Source organism: Hyperolius riggenbachi, chromosome 1, assembly GCF_040937935.1.
Source record: "Hyperolius riggenbachi isolate aHypRig1 chromosome 1, aHypRig1.pri, whole genome shotgun sequence".
Taxonomy (NCBI): domain Eukaryota; kingdom Metazoa; phylum Chordata; class Amphibia; order Anura; family Hyperoliidae; genus Hyperolius; species Hyperolius riggenbachi.
In genome coordinates, this window is record NC_090646.1 from 59,605,522 (window position 1) to 59,626,450 (window position 20,929).

Consider the following 20,929-nt stretch of genomic DNA (forward strand, 5'->3'; position numbering starts at 1 on the left):
GTGAGTAACGTCGGCTCCGTCAGAAGACGGAAGAACCGAAGTTGCTTAAAAACACAATAATAATTCGGCCTCCAGCAATCGCTGGAAGCCGAATTATTTCATTCCCCCCACTATCCATGGCGGCCTGGAGAGGGAATAGTAATTAAATCGGCCCGGACTTGTGCAGAAGCAGGATCAGCCATATACCGCTGTATCCTGCGCCCAAGTCTACCGGCGCCGATTTCAAATGTACTCAGCAGACACACACACACGTAGCAGACACACACACAGACACACACGTAGCACACACACACACACACACACACACGTAACACACACACACACGTAACACACACACACACGTAACACACACACACACACGTAACACACACACACGTAACACACACACACGTAACACACACACACGTAACACACACACACGTAACACACACACACGTAACACACACACGTAACACACACACACGTAACACACACACACGTAACACACACACACACGTAACACACACACACACGTAACACACACACACACGTAACACACACACACACGTAACACACACACACACACGTAACACACACACACACACACGTAACACACACACACACACACGTAACACACACACACACACACGTAACACACACACACGTAACACACACACACACGTAACACACACACACACACGTAACACACACACACACGTAACACACACACACACACACACACACGTAACACACACACACACACACACGTAACACACACACACACGTAACACACACACACGTAATACACACACACGTAGCACACACACACGTAGCACACACACACACACGTAGCAGACACACACACACACACACGTAGCAGACACACACACACACACACACGTAGCAGACACACACACACGTAGCAGACACACACACACGTAGCAGACACACACACACACACACACGTAGCAGACACACACACACGTAGCAGACACACACACACGTAGCAGACACACACACACACATGTAGCAGACACACACACACACACATGTAGCAGACACACACACACACACGTAGCAGACACACACACACACGTAGCAGACACACACACACACGTAGCAGACACACACACACACACACACGTAGCAGACACACACACACGTAGCAGACACACACACACGTAGCAGACACACATGTAGCAGACACACACACACACATGTAGCAGACACACACACACACACACATGTAGCAGACACACACACACACATGTAGCAGACACACACACACACACATGTAGCAGACACACACACACACACACATGTAGCAGACACACACACACACACACACATGTAGCAGACACACACACACACACACATGTAGCAGACACACACACACACACACACATGTAGCAGACACACACACACACGTAGCAGACACACACACACACACATGTAGCAGACACACACACACACATGTAGCAGACACACACACACACATGTAGCAGACACACACACACACACATGTAGCAGACACACACACACACATGTAGCAGACACACACACACACATGTAGCAGACACACACACACACACACATGTAGCAGACACACACATGTGGCAGTCAGACACACACAGTGCAGCAGTGGATGGATGGATGGGGCAGGATGCATGCAGTGTGCAGCCAGCAGGCTATGATGCAATAGAATAGAAGTTCCCCCGCTGTGTGAGCAGCAGAGACAGGCGGGAGGGCAGGCAGGGGCCCGGGACCCCGGGGCAGAGGAGGAGGGGGGGAGGAGGGAGGGGAGGCGGCGTCCCCCGGGCACCTCTTACCGCATGGCTGGAGGTGGAAGACTCTCCGGGCTGCCATCTCTGCGCTCCGCACTGTCACCCCATCCTCCAGCTTCACACTTTAAGTTTCTTCTGCGAGGAGGATCATCAGAGAGAAGCTGCCTCCTGTCCGGGGCGGGGCCGGAATCACAGCCCTGCCCCCTCCTCCGTCCCGCCCCTTCTCCTTCCAGGGAGCGCCGCACCTCCCCGGGATTCCCGGCTGCTGAGCCGCAGCATCTGCCGGGAGGACCGCACCACGGAGGGGAGCCGGGAGCAGACAGCACCGGGCACCACGTGTACCCCCAGCAGCCCTACAGTGCACCCTACACCGAGGAGGATACAGAGGGCACGCTATAGGACATCTCACCCCAAAAAGGATACATAGGGCACCCCACCCCGAGGAGGATACAGAGGGCACCCTATAGGGCACCTCACCCCGAGTAGGATACAGAGGGCACCCTATAGGGCACCTCACCCTGAGGAGGATACAGAGGGCACGCTATAGGGCACCTCACCCCGAGGAGGATACAGAGGGCACCCTATAGGGCACCTCACCCTGAGGAGGATACAGAGGGCACGCTATAGGGCACCTCACCCCGAGGAGGATACAGAGGGCACCCTATAGGGCACCTCACCCTGAGGAGGATACAGAGGGCACGCTATAGGGCACCTCACCCCGAGGAGGATACAGAGGGCACCTCACCCCGAGTAGGATACAGAGGGCACCCTATAGGGCACCTCACCCTGAGGATGATACAGAGGGCACGCTATAGGGCACCTCACCCCGAGGAGGATACAGAGGGCACCCTATAGGGCACCTCACCCCAAAAAGGATACAGAGGGCACCCTATAGGGCACCTCACCCCAAGAAGGATACAGAGGGCATCATATAGGGCACCTCACCTTGAGGAGGATACAGAGGGCACCTCACCCCAAGAAGGATACAGAGGGCACCCTATAGGGCACCTCACCCCGAGGAGGATACAGAGGGCACCCTATAGGGCACCTCACCATAAGAAGGATACAGAGGGCACCCCATATTGCACCTCACCCCAAAAAGGATACAGTGGGCACCCTATAGGGCACCTCACCCCAAAAAGGATACAGAGGGCATCCTATGGGGCACCTCATCCCAAAAAGGATACAGTGGGCACCCTATAGGGCACCTCACCCCGAGGAGGATACAGAGGGCACCCTATAGGGCACCTCACCCCAAAAAGGATACAGAGGGCACCTCACTCCGAGGAGGATACAGAGGGCGCCCTATAGGGCACCTCACCCCAAAAAGGATACAGAGGGCATCCTATAGGGCACCTCACCCCAAAAAGGATACAGAGGGCACCTCACCCCTAGAAGGATACAGTGGGCACCCTATAGGGCACCTCACCCCGAGGAGGACACAGAGGGCACCCTATAGGGCACCTCACCCCAAAAAGGATACAGAGGGCACCTCACCCCGAGGAGTATACAGAAGGCACCCTATAGGGCACCTCACTCCAAAAAGGATACAGTGGGCACCCTATAGGGCACCTCACTCCGAGGAGGATGCAGAGGGCACCCTATAGGGCACCTCACCCTGAGGAGGATACAGAGGGCACCTCACCCCAAAAAGGATACAGTCGGCACCCTATAGGGCACCTCACCCCGAGGAGGATACAGAGGGCACCCTATAGGGCACCTCACCCCAAAAAGGATACAGTGGGCACCCTATAGGGCACCTCACCCCGAGGAGGATACAGAGGGCACCCTATAGGGCACCTCACCCCAAAAAGGATACAGAGGGCACCACCCCACACAGAGGAGGATACAGAGGGCACCCTATAGTGCACCCCACCCTGAGGATGGTACAAAGGGTACCCTACAGTCCTCACCACGAGGGCATACAGAGGACAAAATACAGTGCACCCCATCCCGAGGAGGATGCAGAGGGCACCCTAAATGACACAGCACCCTAAGGACACCGAGGTCACCCAACAGGACACATTACCCTGAGAAGGACACAGAGGGCACTCTACAGAATAAAGCATCCCAAGACAGATAATGAGGACTACATACAGGACCCTGCACCATAAGGCACACCTCATTACAAGGAGGATAGAAAGGGTAATTTACATGTACCACTGCCAGAGGAGGATGCAAAGGGCACTGTACAGGGCATCTCAACCTCTGACGTATAGATTAGGCACCATATAAGACAGCCCACCTCAAGGAGAACTGAGAGGACACCATACTGAACACCTCACCCCAAGGAGTTACAGAGAGGGCATCATACTGAACACCTCACCCCAAGAGGGACAGAGAGAGCATCATACTGAACACCTCACCCCAAGGAGGACAGAGAGGGCATCATACTGAACACCTCACCCCAAGGAGGGCAGATAGGGCATCATACTGAACACCTCACCCCAAGGAGGACAGAGAGGGCATCATACTGAACACCTCACCCCAAGGAGGACAGAGAGGGCTCACCCCAAGGAGGGACAGAGAGGGCATCATACTGAACACCTCACCCCAAGGAGGACAGAGAGGGCATCATACTGAACACCTCACCCCAAGGAGGACAGAGAGGGCATCATACTGAACACCTCACCCCAAGGAGGGCAGATAGGGCATCATACTGAACACCTCACCCCAAGGAGGACAGAGAGGGCATCATACTGAGCACCTCACCCCAAGGAGGACAGAGAGGGCATCATACTGAACACCTCACCCAAGGAGGACAGAGAGGGCATCATACTGAACACCTCACCCCAAGAGGGACAGAGAAAGCGTCATACTGAGCACCTCACCCCAAGGAGGACAGAGAGGGCATCATACTGAACACCTCACCCCATGGAGGGCAGAGAGGACACCATACTGAACACCTCTCCCCAAGGAGGACAGAGAGGGCATCATACTGAGCACCTCACCCCCAAGGAGGACAGAGTGGGCTTCATACTGAACACCTCACCCCAAGGAGGACAGAGAGGGCATCATACTGAACACCTCACCCCTAGGAGGACAGAGAGGGCATTATACTGAACACCTCACCCCCAAGGAGGACAGAGTGGGCTTCATACTGAACACCTCACCCCAAGAGGAACAGAGAGAGCATCATACTGAACACCTCACCCCCAAGGAGGACAGAGAGGGCTTCATACTGAACACCTCACCCCAAGGAGGACAGAGAGGGCATCATACTGAACACCTCACCCCTAGGAGGACAGAGAGGGCATTATACTGAACACCTCACCCCCAAGGAGGACAGAGTGGGCATCATACTGAACACCTCACCCCAAGGAGGACAGAGAGGACACCATACTGAACACCTCACCCCTAGGAGGACAGAGAGGGCATCATACTGAGCACCTCACCCCTAGGAGGACAGAGGGCATCATACTGAACACCTCACCCCAAGGAGGACAGAGTGGGCTTCATACTGAACACCTCACCCCAAGGAGGACAGAGAGGGCATCATACTGAACACCTCACCCCTAGGAGGACAGAGAGGGCATCATACTGAGCACCTCACCCCTAGGAGGACAGAGGGCATCATACTGAACACCTCACCCCAAGGAGGACAGAGTGGGCTTCATACTGAACACCTCACCCCAAGGAGGACAGAGAGGGCATCATACTGAACACCTCACCCCAAGGAGGACAGAGTGGGCTTCATACTGAACACCTCACCCCAAGAGGGACAGAGAGGGCATCATACTGAACACCTCACCCCAAGAGGGACAGCGAGGGCATCATACTGAGCACCTCGCCCTAAGGAGGACAGAGAGGGCTTCATACTGAACACCTCACCCCTAGGAGGACAGAGAGGGCATCATACTGAACACCTCACCCCTAGGAGGACAGAGAGGGCATCATACTGAGCACCTCACCCCAAGGAGGACAGAGAGAGCATCATACTGATTACCTCACCCCAAGGAGGACAGAGAGGACACCATACTGAACACCTCACCCCTAGGAGGACAGAGTGGGCTTCATACTGAACACCTCACCCCAAGGAGGACAGAGAGGGCACCATACTGAACACCTCACCCCAAGGAGGACAGAGTGGGCTTCATACTGAACACCTCACCCCAAGAGGGACAGAGAGGGCATCATACTGAACACCTCACCCCAAGAGGGACAGCGAGGGCATCATACTGAGCACCTCACCCTAAGGAGGACAGAGAGGGCTTCATACTGAACACCTCACCCCAAGGAGGACAGAGAGGGCATCATACTGAACACCTCACCCCAAGAGGGACAGCGAGGGCATCATACTGAACACCTCACCCCAAGAGGGACAGCGAGGGCATCATACTGAACACCTCACCCCTAGGAGGACAGAGAGGGCATCATACTGAACACCTCACCCCAAGGAGGACAGAGAGGGCATCATACTGAACACCTCACCCCAAGAGGGACAGCGAGGGCTTCATACTGAACACCTCACCCCTAGGAGGACAGAGAGGGCATCATACTGAACACCTCACCCCTAGGAGGACAGAGAGGGCATCATACTGAATACCTCACCCCAAGAGGGACAGAGAGAGCATCATACTGAACACCTCACCCCAAGGAGGACAGAGAGGGCTTCATACTGAACACCTCACCCCTAGGAGGACAGAGAGGGCATCATACTGAACACCTCACCCCAAGGAGGACAGAGACAGCATCATACTGAACACCTCACCCCTAGGAGGACAGAGAGGGCATCATACTGAACACCTCACCCCTAGGAGGACAGAGAGGGCATCATACTGAACACCTCACCCCAAGGAGGACAGAGAGGGCATCATACTGAACACCTCTCCCCAAGTGTACAGGGTAGCGCACCCCAAAAAGATGAAAGAAAAGGCACCCTGTAAGATACTGCACACCATGGAGGATAGAGGAAGCAACGTACAGGACAGCTCACCCTGACTATTTTACTGAGGCTACCATACATGACACTGAATATTACCCTGAGGAGCATAGAGAGGGCACTATACGGGATGTTAGAGAGGACACCTTACAGCGCACCTTACCTTGAGGAAGATAAAAGGTGCATCATATAGAACACCGTACCCTGAGGAGTATAGGGATGGCACCGTACTGGAAACCTCACTCCCAGAAGAAAACAGAAACCACCGTAAAGCACTCCACACCCCGGGAAGCATAGTGGAGGGTACTATACTGGACACCTCACCCCAAGCAGTAATAGAGAGGAGCCCTCCCAGCAAGATGGGTATGAATGACACTGCACCCAGAAGAGTATAGAGAAGGCACTTAGCAAGACTTTGAACTAGGAGGAGGACAGAGAGGGCACCATACAGCACACCTCACTTTGAGGAGGATAGAAAGGGCACTGTACAGGTACTGCTACCTATGAAGAATAGAGAGGGCACCACATAGGGCACAAAAACTGAGGAGGGTAGAAAGGACACTGTGCAGGTCATCATCTCACTCTGTGGATGATAGGGAGAGGGCTATAGAGGACACCTCAACCCCAAGAACAATAGAGTAGGCATCATACAGCACACCTTACTCCAAGGAGTATAGAGAGGGTACTGTACAGGATGGCACACCCGGAGGAGGACAAAGGGCACCACACCGAGGAGGATAGGAAGGACACCTGACCCCAAATAAAATAGTCAAAAATACAGATGGGTCGGCACCACCAAATAGCAAATAAAGCTCTTTTATTACAGCAGTAACAGACGCTGTTTCGGGCTGACAAGCCCTTTATCAAACTGCTCACCCAGTAAAAGATACCACCACCTTATAAAACCACCCACAAAGTGGGTGGCAACACGGGCAGGCCTGATGGGGGACTTTCAGATACCTTAAAATACACAAGCAACTCACCAAAAGTGATGCATGGGCGTGCACACCAAGAAAAGAAACCTCCGTGCGCTGTGCGGCATTAAGGCCAATCACAGTGGTTACAAACCACAGGCCAATCACCAAGTCCAGGCAGCGCAACCCACAGTGACGTCATAACGTCAAGCCGCCGGGAGCCAGTCTCACTATGCGCAGGAACATAGACACTAGCCAATAAGAACGGCAAAAAGCCGCCGGCCAATAAAAGGTGTCCATGCGTCACAGCGCCGCCCCATCAGACGTCACAGGGAACTCCGTGCGTCTGGGATGGGCTAGATCAAAGACCGCTCCAAGCTTGTAGGAGGGCGTGCGGCGTCATGACAACGCCGCACCGCCCCTTAAGGCAAGACTTAAAATATGCCAAAAAAAATATGCACCCCAATTAAAAAATTGTAAATGGAAGAACATGTGAGCTAAAGATCACATATGTAATGTAAAACTTACAGAACCCCAGCAGGTCATCCCGTGTCCACATTTAAAACAAGGCAAGAGCACCTGTAAAGATATGAAGTAAACAAACAGATGTTAAGAGACCACCAACCCTCCCCTACAGACAAAACCTGAGGTCATATTCCCTGTTTAAACCCCCCGATCCCATAGTACCCAATCTGCGAATCCAATATGCCTCCCTGCGTAGTAATTCCCTCTCACGGCTCCCTCCCCTGAAGTCAACAGGAACCCCATCAATGACTGTTACCCTCAGCTGTGAAACCGCATGTCGAACAACATGAAAGTTCCGCCACCGTTAAATTACATAACGGATTGCGAATATTAGATTTATGCGAAGAAACGCGGTCCTTCAGACGCTGAGTCGTCTTACCAATGTAAGAGAGACCGCACGGACACTTTAGGCAACCCGTCCCTCAAAATGTGCCAATGGTGCGCGTGATCGCATCACTACAAACATTATATGTCGACACAAACGGCAGTCTAGCACCCACACCCCTCCTATTGCGTTGGGCCCTGGGTCTGAAGCACCGGTCTGGATACCCACGTGCCCTGAACTTATCCATCATCTCCCGGCCGCGTGCCTCCCTAGTCTGTCCATCACTGACAATCCTAGAAACACAAGACAATTGACTATAAGGTATACTCTCCTTGGTGCCCATGGGGTGAAAGCTGTTAAAGTGTAGCACTGAATTCCGATCCGTGCCTTTCACATGTAGATCAGTTTCTACCCCAGAGTCACCAAGGGAGACCACCACGTCCAAAAAAAGGATACTACTTTGTATGAGACCGAGGTGTTACGCGGGTGCTAGACTGCCGTTTGTGTCGACATATAATGTTTGTAGTGATGCGATCACACGCACCATACGCAAACATTGGCACATTTTGAGGGACGGGTTGCCTGCTGTGTCGGAGTTTAGGTACCCGCCTCTCATGTCTTTTAAACGTGCTCCTACTGTCCGTGATAAAATCACGGCGGCTACACCAGCGCGTCCAGTTGTTGGCAGACGGGGCATGTTTCCATGCCTCTGCTGCCACATGTGCAATAATGTCATCAGAGGCAGCACATTCTCTCACCCTTCCCTTTGTACCCCCTTGCAGATTAATGGGCTCTACAGCTGTGATTCAACGTTTGTGGTTTACATGTTAAAGTGTCCGTGCGGTCTCTCTTACATTGGTAAGACGACTCAGCGTCTGAAGGACCGCGTTTCTTCGCATAAATCTAATATTCGCAATCCGTTATGTAATTTAACGGTGGCGGAACACTTTCATGTTTTTCGACATGCGGTTTCACAGCTGAGGGTAACAGTCATTGATGGGGTTCCTGTTGACTTCAGGGGAGGGAGCCGTGAGAGGGAATTACTACGCAGGGAGGCATATTGGATTCGCAGATTGGGTACTATGGGATCGGGGGGTTTAAACAGGGAATATGACCTCAGGTTTTGTCTGTAGGGGAGGGTTGTACAGTATGGTGGTCTCTTAACATCTGTTTGTTTACTTCATATCTTTACAGGTGCTCTTGCCTTGTTTTAAATGTGGACACGGGATGACCTGCTGGGGTTCTGTAAGTTTTACATTACATATGTGATCTTTTGCTCACATGTTCTTCCATTTACAATTTTTTAATTGGGGTGCATATTTTTTTGGCATATTTTAAGTCTTGCCTTAAGGGGCGGTGCGGCGTTGTCATGACGCCGCACGCCCTCCTACAAGCTTGGAGCGGTCTTTGATCTAGCCCATCCCAGACGCACGGAGTTCCCTGTGACGTCTGATGGGGCGGCGCTGTGACGCATGGACACCTTTTATTGGCCGGCGGCTTTTTGCCGTTCTTATTGGCTAGTGTCTATGTTCCTGCGCATAGTGAGACTGGCTCCCGGCGGCTTGACGTTATGACGTCACTGTGGGTTGCGCTGCCTGGACTTGGTGATTGGCCTGTGGTTTGTAACCACTGTGATTGGCCTTAATGCCGCACAGCGCACGGAGGTTTCTTTTCTTGGTGTGCACGCCCATGCATCACTTTTGGTGAGTTGCTTGTGTATTTTAAGGTATCTGAAAGTCCCCCATCAGGCCTGCCCGTGTTGCCACCCACTTTGTGGGTGGTTTTATAAGGTGGTGGTATCTTTTACTGGGTGAGCAGTTTGATAAAGGGCTTGTCAGCCCGAAACAGCGTCTGTTACTGCTGTAATAAAAGAGCTTTATTTGCTATTTGGTGGTGCCGACCCATCTGTATTTTTGACTGTTGTGGTCCCAAGGGACACTGGGACGGGGTCGTGGCACACCTCTTTTTGCCAAAGTGCTCCTCACTTCACCTCTTTTGCCCAAATAAAATAGAGCACCATACAGAAGACCTACCACCAAGATGGATAAAGAGGGCACCATAGAGGACACTGCACACCAAGGTAGATAGAGGTAGGCACTGTTTAGGACACCCCTCCCTAAGAATGATAAACTGTGCACCGTATAGTACAGCGCATTTAGATGAGGATATAAAGGTTACTGTGCAGGATGCTTCTCCCTGAGTAGGACTGGGGGGACACCATCCAGGTCTCTGCACCCTGAGGAGGACTGGGGGGACACCGTCCAGGTCTCTGCACCCTGAGGAGGACTGGGGGGACACCTTCCAGGTCTCTGCACCCTGAGGAGGACTGGGGGGACACCTTCCAGGTCTCTGCACCCTGAGGAGGAGGACTGGGGGGACACCTTCCAGGTCTCTGCACCCTGAGGAGGACTGGGGGGACACCTTCCAGGTCTCTGCACCCTGAGGAGGACTGGGGGGACACCTTCCAGGTCTCTGCACCCTGAGAACGACTGGGGGGACACTGCACAGGTCTCTGCACCCTGAGGGGGACACTGCACAGGTCTCTGCACCCTGAGAAGGACTGAGGGGACACTGCACAGGTCTCTGCACCCTGAGGAGGACTGGGGGGACACTGCACAGGTCTCTGCACCCTGAGGAGGACTGGGGGGACACCATACAGGTCTCTGAACCCTGAGAAGGACTGGGGGGACACTGCACAGGTCTCTGCACCCTGAGGAGGACTGGGGGGACACTGCACAGGTCTCTGCACCCTGAGAAGGACTGGGGGGGACACTGCACAGGTCTCTGCACCCTGAGGAGGACTGGGGGGACACCTTCCAGGTCTCTGCACCCTGAGAAGGACTATGGGGACACCATACATGTCTCTGCACCCTGAGGAGGACTGGGGGGACACCGTCCAGGTCTCTGCACCCTGAGGAGGACTATGGGGACATCATACAGGTCTCTGCACCCTGAGGAGGACTGGGGGGACACCGCACAGGTCTCTGCACCCTGAGGAGGACTGGGAGGACACCATACAGGTCTCTGCACCCTGAGGAGGACTGGGAGGACACCATACAGGTCTCTGCACCCTGAGGAGGACTGGAAGGACACCATACAGGTCTCTGCACCCTGAGGAGGACTAGGGAGACACCTTACAGGTCTCTACACCCTGAGGAGGATTGGAGAGACACCTTACAGGTCTCTGCACCCTGAGGAGGACTAGAGAGACACCATACAGGTCTCTAAACCCTGAGGAGGACTGGAGAGACACCTTACAGGTCTCTACACTCTGAGGAGGACTGGGGAGACACCATAGTGGTCTCTACACCCTGAGGAGGACTGGAGGGACACTGCACAGGTCTCCACACCCTGAGGAGGACTGGGGGGACACTGTACAGGTATCTGCACCCTGAGAAGGACTGGGGACACCGTAAAAGTCCCTGGAGGGTCACCATACAGGTCCCTCCAATTGTTTTCTAAATTAAAATCAAGCAAAAGCATTGATGGGACCGGATAGAGGATTTAGGTTGATGTTTTGTGGCCCATAGCGTTGCACTACATTGAACAGTGCAAAGCTGCAGTTATATCGATTTTCAATACATTCTCTGCTACAATCTATTGAAAATCGGCCGTATGTGCGTTGTGTGTTAGGAATCGATATAAACATTAAATCCAATTGAAATAAATGTTGCACTATTTACATTAGACATTACAACCAGACATGTTGGTTATCTGCACAATCGTTCTTGGGTTGGGGGAAGGGGGTGGATGTGGGCATCAGCATGCTATACTTTTTCCATAGCTTTATACTGCATCAGGCAGTACGAAGCCAACAGGGGTGAACCTGATATTACACTGGATTTCACCTTCATCTTGTCTAATATCTAATGGTGCAAAGTGGTAGAACAGATATCGATTGTTTAATCAGCCACAAAGAGTATCCTGGAAGTACCTTAACATGCTGCTGAAGCAAGGTACCAGGTGCAGTGCTAGCCATGCTGGGAGCTGATGATCAAGGTACCTGGTGCAGTGCTAGTCATGCTGGGAGCTGATGATAAACCTCTCTCTCTGTGCAGGAGCCCCTGGAAAGGAAGAAGGGGGGTTCCAGGGGGCGACACACATGACTCATGTAGCAGTGCTCTGACCTGGACAGCTCACAGTGGTATTCACATAACCCCCTGGAGCCCCCCTCCTAGATATTTTTTTTTCCTTTCTCGGGCCTGGTGCACACCAAAACCTGCTAGCAGATCCGCAAAATGCTAGCAGATTTTGAAACGCTTTTTCTTATTTTTCTGTAGCGTTTCAGCTAGCGTTTTGCGGTTTTGTGTAGCGGTTTTGGTGTAGTAGATTTCATATATTGTTACAGTAAAGCTGTTACTGAACAGCTTCTGTAACAAACACGCCGGCAAAACTGCTCTGAACAGGCGTTTTTCAGAGCGGTTTGCGTTTTTTCTATACTTAACATTGAGGCAGAAACGCATCCGCAATCCAAAAAATGCCTCACCCCGGGAGTATGCATTTCTGCAAAATGCCTCCCGCTCTGGTGTGAACCACCCCATTGAGATGCATTGACCAAACGTATCCGCCTTGCGGCTGCAGAAACGCTGAAAAAGCCGATCGGTGTGCACCAGCCCTTATAAAAGATAAAGAATGCTCACACAGTGTCACAGGGAGGGGCTGGAGGAAAGAGCTGTCTGGCAATTGACACATGCCAACCAACCTATGGAGGTACACTTCATTAGAGTACTAATATCTGTCACAAGTTTTATGTAATTTGTACAGTATAACATGTTTTAAAGAGAGTCTGAAGCGAGAATAGATCTCGCTTCAGACCTCATATATAGTAGGGGCACGTGTGCCCCTGCTAAAACGCCGCTATCCCGCGGCTTAACGGGGGTCCCTGTCCCCCCAAACCCCCTCCGTAATGCGGGAGAGCGCTTCCTGGTTGGGGCAGGGCTAACCGCCGCAGCCCTGCCCCACGCGCGTCTGTCAGCGCGTATCTCCGCCTCTTCCCCGCCCCTCTCAGTCTTCCTTCACTGAGAGGGGCGGGGGAGAGGCGGCGATGCGCGTCTGATAGACGCGACTGGAGGCAGGGCTGCAGCCGTTAGCCCTGCCTCCAGGAAGACAATTTCAGCGACCAACTTTCCGACCAACTTTTGCGGGGGGTGGGTTGGGGGCACACGTGCCCCTGCTATATATGAGAGCTGAAGCGAGATTTAGTCTCGCTTCAGTGTCTCTTTAAGTTAGGACTGTGTTAAAGGGAGTCTGAAGTGACAATAAAAAAGAAACAAAACTCTCATCTATGGAGAGGGAAGGCTCTGTGTCCTATAGAACCTTCCTGGTCTCCTCACGTTCCCCCTGCAGGCTCCCTCGTTAGCAGTCTACGATCCATGGGTCGTAGATTGCTCTCTTCCACGTTGGGTGAGCTTCAGACTTCTGAAGATGGGCTGTTCCATACTGCGCACGCGCAAGCGCCCTCTCTCGCACACTCGCGCGCAGTACAGAGCCGCAGGTCTTCGGAAGCCTGAGTGCTACCGAAGTTTCCCGCGGTGGTAGATTCAAACGGAGGCTCCTGAAGGGAACGAGGACATTTTGAGGAGAACGTGAAGGCTCTACAGGACCCAGAGCCTTCCCTCTCCTTAGGTGAGTATCTGTTTTTAATTTTTGCTTCAGACTTGCTTTAAAGAGAACCTGAACTGAAAATAAAAATAACCATACTTACCTCCTGTGTAGTCCACTCCTCAATCTCTCTCTCCTCTATTGCATTCCATTTGTCCACTGTGATCAATGGAAGTCTCCGTTCTCCATTTTAAAAATGGCCATTACCCCATAACAGCTTCCTGGTCAGCACACTGTTAAACTGTAATATCACCCACTTGATCCATAGGGAAACATGGACATTACCTTGCACATTCAGTTGTAACTGACAGCTGCTGATATATAACTGACAGCAACTGGTGTATTTCAGTTCTGACAAAATACTGTCAGAACTGGAAGGGATCACTGTAAGAAGAAAATGGTGAGCTTCTGAGAGGTACTGACGGTGAGATTAGTATGTAGTATTCATTTGCAGCTACGTCATGTGTGTTTTTTAAATAATGTTACTTGCTTCAGGTTCCCTTTAAAGCGGACCTGAACTCAGAAGTCCTCTCTGCTCTAAAATATACACAACAACATAGTAACCTTTAGGCTACTTTCCCACCAAGACGTTGCGTTTTAGGGGACGTTATGGTCGCATAACGCAGCTGGTTACTAACGCGACGCATGGTGGTGTTGAAGTTGGACGTCAGATTGAGCTGCATTATGCAGCTCTCAAAGCAGCCGCTCCAGGTTAGTGATAGGATGTCCGGATCTTTTTAAGGATTCGGATCATTTGAATCGGATCATTAAAAAGATCCGGATCTTTGAACCAAATCATTTGAATCATTTTACTAGGGAAGCAGACAGGGTGAAATGATTAGCAGGACAGGACTTTCCCTACACTGTACATTCTGTATGTTCCGGTTTCTTCCAGACAGACATCCACTGTGAACCGAATCTTTCATTGTGATGATTCGACTCACAAAAAAGATCCGGATCAAATGAACGATTCATTCATGATCCGGACAACACTACAGTTCCACCAGGAGCAGGGGCGGCGCCAGGGGGGTGCTTGGGGGTGCTCGAGCACCCCCTAGAATTGTCCAAGCACCCCCTGGAGTGAACTGACTTCAGGCGTCTAAAAGACGCCAAGTCAGTTCACACAGCGGCAGCACGGAGCAGCAGGCAGGGCTACGGTAAGATGGCCGCCCGGAGCCCTGTTCTGCAGACTTCAGGCGGCCATTTTCCCGTAGCCCTGCTCTCTGCATGCAGGCAGGAAGTCTCGTCGTGACGTCGGGAAGGAAGAGGATCGCGGGCGCTGCGCGCCACAATGAGGTCGGGACTCGGGACAGGAGGTCGGGAAAGAAGGTCTTCTGGCTGTAGGTGAGTAAATGGGTTTTTCTTTTTCAGGTGATGCTGATTGTGCATATTGGGGTCATATCTGCTACGGATTGTGCATATTGGGGTCATATCTGCTACGGATTGTGCATATTGGGGTCATATCTGCTACGGATTGTGCATATTGGGGTCATATCTGCTACGGATTGTGCATATTGGGGTCATTTCTGCTACCGATTGTGCATATTGGGGTCATTTCTACTACCGATTGTGCATATTGGGGTCATATCTGCTACGGATTGTGCATATTGGGGTCATATCTGCTACCGATTGTGCATATTGGGGTCATATCTGCTACCGATTGTGCATATTGGGGTCATATCTGCTACCGATTGTGCATATTGGGGTCATATCTGCTACCGATTGTGCATATTGGGGTCATATCTGCTACCGATTGTGCATGTTGGGGTCATTTCTGCTACGGATTGTGCATATTGGGGTCATTTCTGCTACGGATTGTGCATATTGGGGTCATATCTGCTACCGATTGTGCATATTGGGGCCATATCTGCTACCGATTGTGCATATTGGGACCATATCTGCCTCCGATTGTGCATATTGGGACCATATCTGCCACCGATTGTGCATATTGGGACCATATCTGCCACCGATTGTGCATATTGGGACCATATCTGCCACCGATTGTGCATATTGGGACCATATCTGCCACCGATTGTGCATATTGGGACCATATCTGCCACCGATTGTGCATATTGGGACCATATCTGCCACCGATTGTGCATATTGGGACCATATCTGCCACCGATTGTGCATATTGGGACCATATCTGCCACCGATTGTGCATATTGGGACCATATCTGCCACCGATTGTGCATATTGGGACCATATCTGCCACCGATTGTGCATATTGGGACCATATCTGCCACCGATTATGCATATTGGGACCATATCTGCCACCGATTGTGCATATTGGGACCATATCTGCCACCGATTGTGCATATTGGGACCATATCTGCCACCGATTGTGCATATTGGGACCATATCTGCCACCGATTGTGCATATTGGGACCATATCTGCCACCGATTTGTGCATATTGGGACCATATCTGCCACCGATTTGTGCATATTGGGACCATATCTGCCACCGATTTGTGCATATTGGGACCATATCTGCCACCGATTTGTGCATATTGGGGTCATTTCTGCTACCGATTTGTGCATATTGGGGTCATTTCTGCTACCGATTGTGCATATTGGGACCATATCTGCTACCGATTGTGCATATTGGGACCATATCTGCTACCGATTGTGCATATTGGGACCATATCTGCTACCGATTGTGCATATTGGGGTCATATCTGATAACGATTGTGCATATTGGGGCCATATCTGATAACGATTGTGCATATTGGGGCCATATCTGATAACGATTGTGCATATTGGGGCCATATCTGATAACGATTGTGCATATTGGGGCCATATCTGATAACGATTGTGCATATTGGGGCCATATCTGATAACGATTGTGCATATTGGGGCCATATCTGATAACGATTGTGCATATTGGGGCCATATCTGATAACGATTGTGCATATTGGGGCCATATCTGATAACGATTGTGCATATTGGGGCCATATCTGATAACGATTGTGCATATTGGAGCCATATCTGATAACGATTGTGCATATTGGAGCCATATCTGATAACGATTGTGCATATTGGGGTCATATCTGCTACCGATTGTGCATATTGGAGCCATATCTGATAACGATTGTGCATATTGGGGTCATTGGACGTGTTTTTTGTTAAAATCTGCTCACATTACGTGTATTTTCTTGAGAAAACCTGCACAATTATGTGAATTTTCTGGGAAAAGGGTCACCAAAACTTGGGCCCTCTGTCTTTGCGTTGCACTTTTAAAGGGAACCCGAGGTGAGAATAATATTGAGGCTGCCATATTTATCTCCCTTTAAGCAATACCAGTTGCCTGGCTGCCGTGCTGGTCCTCTGCCTCTTATTCTTTCAACCATAGACCCTGAACAAGCATGCAGCAGGTCAGGGGTTTCTGACAATATTGTCAGAACTGACAAGATTAGCTGCATGGCTTGTTTCTGGTGTAATTCAGTTCACTACTACAGCCAAATAGATCAGCAGGGCTGCCAGGCAACTAGTATTGTTTAAAAGGAAATAAATATGGCAGCCACCATATCACTCTCACCCTGGGTTCACTTTAAATTACAGTTAGCCCCGCCCTCATCCGGTCATGACCACGCCACACCCATTTCAGCTCCCCCGGAAATTGGTCCAGCACCTGCATAGCACCCCCTAAAAAAATTTTCTGGAGCCGCCACTGACCAGGAGTCAACACAGTGCAGTGAATATTAATTAGTGCTGTGAGTTAGGCTGCGTTACTGGCTGCTGTAACGTGGAACTTTAACGTCCCACTGTGAAAAAATCATTTTCTTTGTTACAGCTGATACAAATGGTAAAATAAATCTGCGCAGTTCCTACTTCCTGATTCATGGAAGCAGACATTGTTAAAGAGGAGCTGTCAGCCATACTATCTCAGAAAAAAAAACACATATATAAGTAGATAAATACTTGCTCTACTTACATACCATGTATTGCACTGGTCATGTTTCGATTTTAGTGATTTTTCTACAGTAAAAAAAGAGAAAATCCTTCTTAGCATTTCCCATTTTAAGTGTGACTATTTTGAAGGCAATCCTGATGTAATTTCCTTCCTTATGCTGGGCATACACGGGCAGATTGTTCTTATCAATCGAGCCGCTGATGGCTCGATTGATAATTTCCGACAGGTCCGATACCCCGCCGGATCGATTCTGCGCTCGATCCCCGTGGGCGGACAATGGAAAGAAAACGAGCAGGAGATAAGGAGCACCTGTGGGGACGAGCGGGAATCGATCCGGGCGCCCGCGAGGATGTGGCGGGAGTCGATCTGGCGATTAATCGAGCCACCGACACGACTTGTGTATTTCCAGCATTACTCTCCTCTGCCTGATTTGCTCGCCCTTCACTATAGAAAGTGCATTGTCTCAGCATGAGAAATATTGGTAAATCAGAGAGGAACAGAGGTGTGGGAGGGGAAAACAGGAGGGAAAGAGACTTCAGCCAATCAGGCTGCATTAGTTAAGTCTGAGGGGAAGTAGAGAGGCAAAAAAGGACAACCCAACATGCCCTGCAACTTCCTTTTTGTGTACCAAAATAAGAGTCAGGTAAACCGGGGAATGATCATTTATCAACAAAAAAAGTAATAGTGATTTTAACTTTTGGATTGCCTGGTTAGCATCCTTATTACTTGTCTACCAGATAAAAATAAAGAATTGATTTTATGCCCGACAGTTACACTTTAACATCCTGTGCTTTCAAATGGGCTTATCTGCCATAGGCAGTCATTTGAAACAGGGGAGAGATCAGATTACAACTAGTGATTAGACACAAATGAAGGGGAATTAGACAGGCTAAACTCTCTAAATACATACAGGGTGCATTTATCTCTGTTTTCCTTCTGTCCTGTGCAAGAGTTCAGGTCCACATTCTGGGCCCTTTTCCACCAGCGCGTTTGCGCTGGCTGAATCAAAAAAACGCAAACCGCTAGCGATTTTACAATCGCTACGGTTTGCTTTTTAACATGGGAATCGCGGTAGGTCATTTCCACTACCGCGATTCGTTTTTGCGGGGAACGCGAACGCGCGGCGGAGCGATAATTGCCGCGATTTTGCTATGCAGTGCATAGCATAGCAAAATCGCGGCCGCGAATGTCGGGGAATCGCCGGTAATTGCGATTCAGCAATCGCTAGCGTTCAGCGTGAACGCTAGCGATTGCTAGTGGAAAAGGGCCCTAAGGAAAATTTGCCCAATAGACACGCCAACTACTAGTTTTGTACTTGACCAGGCAATCCCAAGAGAAAGCAGGTGCTATATATATGCATGATTATTGCCTTTTAAGATTAATGACAGCGTGACTGACACCTGCCTTCTATCACATTGTCCTTGCCTAGAATAAATGGCTCATTTAATAGACCATGCTCATGATAAACCTGCACTTATCTGCCCATTTGCAGGCTTATCACACTGCGGCAATGACTGCTGCACTTTGTCAACACTCGGGGACTGTTATGCCAACAGAGTAGTATTCTAATGACTGCAGGGTTAATGTGTGTTTACTAAACACATTGAGTAACCTGCACAGTTCAGGCCAATTGCTTCACTAAACGGCTGCATTGAGAAACTGGTTAGACGGAGAACGGTATGAACGTCTAGCGGACCTACACCGAGAGATTGGCACTGCTGATCTCATCCTAAAGTAAATACCTGAATGGTAAAAATGCTGATCCTCTGGCTTGAGACATTTGAACACTTGATATGGGCGCATAATGGCTGACCTTTTTACCTCACAGCACTAGAATCCTGGGTTCAATTCCCTGCCTGTACACTAACTGGAGTTGATGTAGTCCCCTTATTTGTGTGGGTTTCCTCTGAGCTCTCTGTTTCCTCCAGTGGCATAGCTAGTGGTAAAAATACTATACCGGACCAAGGTCCAAATCTTGGCTCTTACTAATCAGTAAGCCAGTACCCATTCAGTAAGGAATCTTTGAGCAAGACTCCCTAACATTGCAGGCCTACTGAGCACTCCCCTAGTAGCTGAAGCTTGCAAACACTTTGAAGCTGACAGGAGAAAAGCGCTACACAAATGTTAGGATTATAACTATAAAAGCCGGTGAGGCCATTGTTCTCTTCATCCCACCCACTCTGTAGCAAAAGAACATGCTACTAGCCTGCAGTCTGTACAGAATTCGGCCTCCAACTGTTACCACAGGATTCAAGTCCCGATCCCTTCAGTAATTGTGCATGCTACAATGAAGAACGATGTCCCTAAATCTTCTTATTTAGTAATATTCTTTGGGGGACACTCTGCCTAATTATGTTGTTTGGGGGCACTCTACCTAATTATGTTGTTGGGGGGGGGGGGGGGTTCTGCCTAATTATGTTGTTTGGGGGGAGGGAATTCTGCCTAATTATGTTGTTTAGGGGGATTTGCCTGCTTAGTTATGATCTAAGATTCTCTAAGTGGTTGTGAAAACGGTACATACACCATTTTTGTGTATTTTGTTAGGTTTCATATGACGTAAAATTTTAAGTACATGTAAACGTATACAAATAAAAACTACATTTTCCCCAGAGTAAAATGAACCATAAATTACCATAAATTGCCCTTTAAGGTAATTTATTATTATTATTATTATTATTATTATTATTATTATTATTCTCCTATGTTGCTGTGACTTACAGTAAGTAGTAGAAATCTGATAGAACCAACAGGTTTTAGACCAGCTCATCTCATAGGGGATTCTCAGGGTTTTCTTTATTTTCAGGACCACTTAGTTAATGACAGTTGCTCCATCCAACTGCCAAAAAAGTGAGCATGGAGGCTGGCCAGCACCTTTGTATTAATCTTTTTCAGGGAGCGTCTTTATAAAGAATAAAGGCCATGCTGAGAATCCCCTATTGAGAGATGGACTAACCCAAAACCTGTCAGTAATGTCAGATTTCTGCTACTTACTGTAAATGACAGCAA

The 20,929-nt window shown here is 50.1% G+C and overlaps 1 protein-coding gene across 4 annotated transcripts in view; it reads right to left on the bottom strand.

Moving 5' to 3' along the window:
- SLC4A11 (solute carrier family 4 member 11) overlaps positions 1-20,713 on the bottom strand; it is a 268,286-nt gene extending 247,573 nt beyond the window's left edge. For 3 of the 4 annotated variants that reach the window (XM_068274623.1, XM_068274641.1, XM_068274614.1), the window contains exon 1: positions 1,809-1,933. In XM_068274623.1, coding sequence (XP_068130724.1) covers positions 1,809-1,845 — 37 coding nt within the window. In that variant the 5' untranslated portion in view covers positions 1,846-1,933. Of the gene's footprint in view, positions 1-1,808; positions 1,934-20,641 lie in introns of those variants that run through there. The other variant, XM_068274632.1, reaches the window with a different exon arrangement.
- Positions 20,714-20,929: the final 216 nt, after the last annotated feature.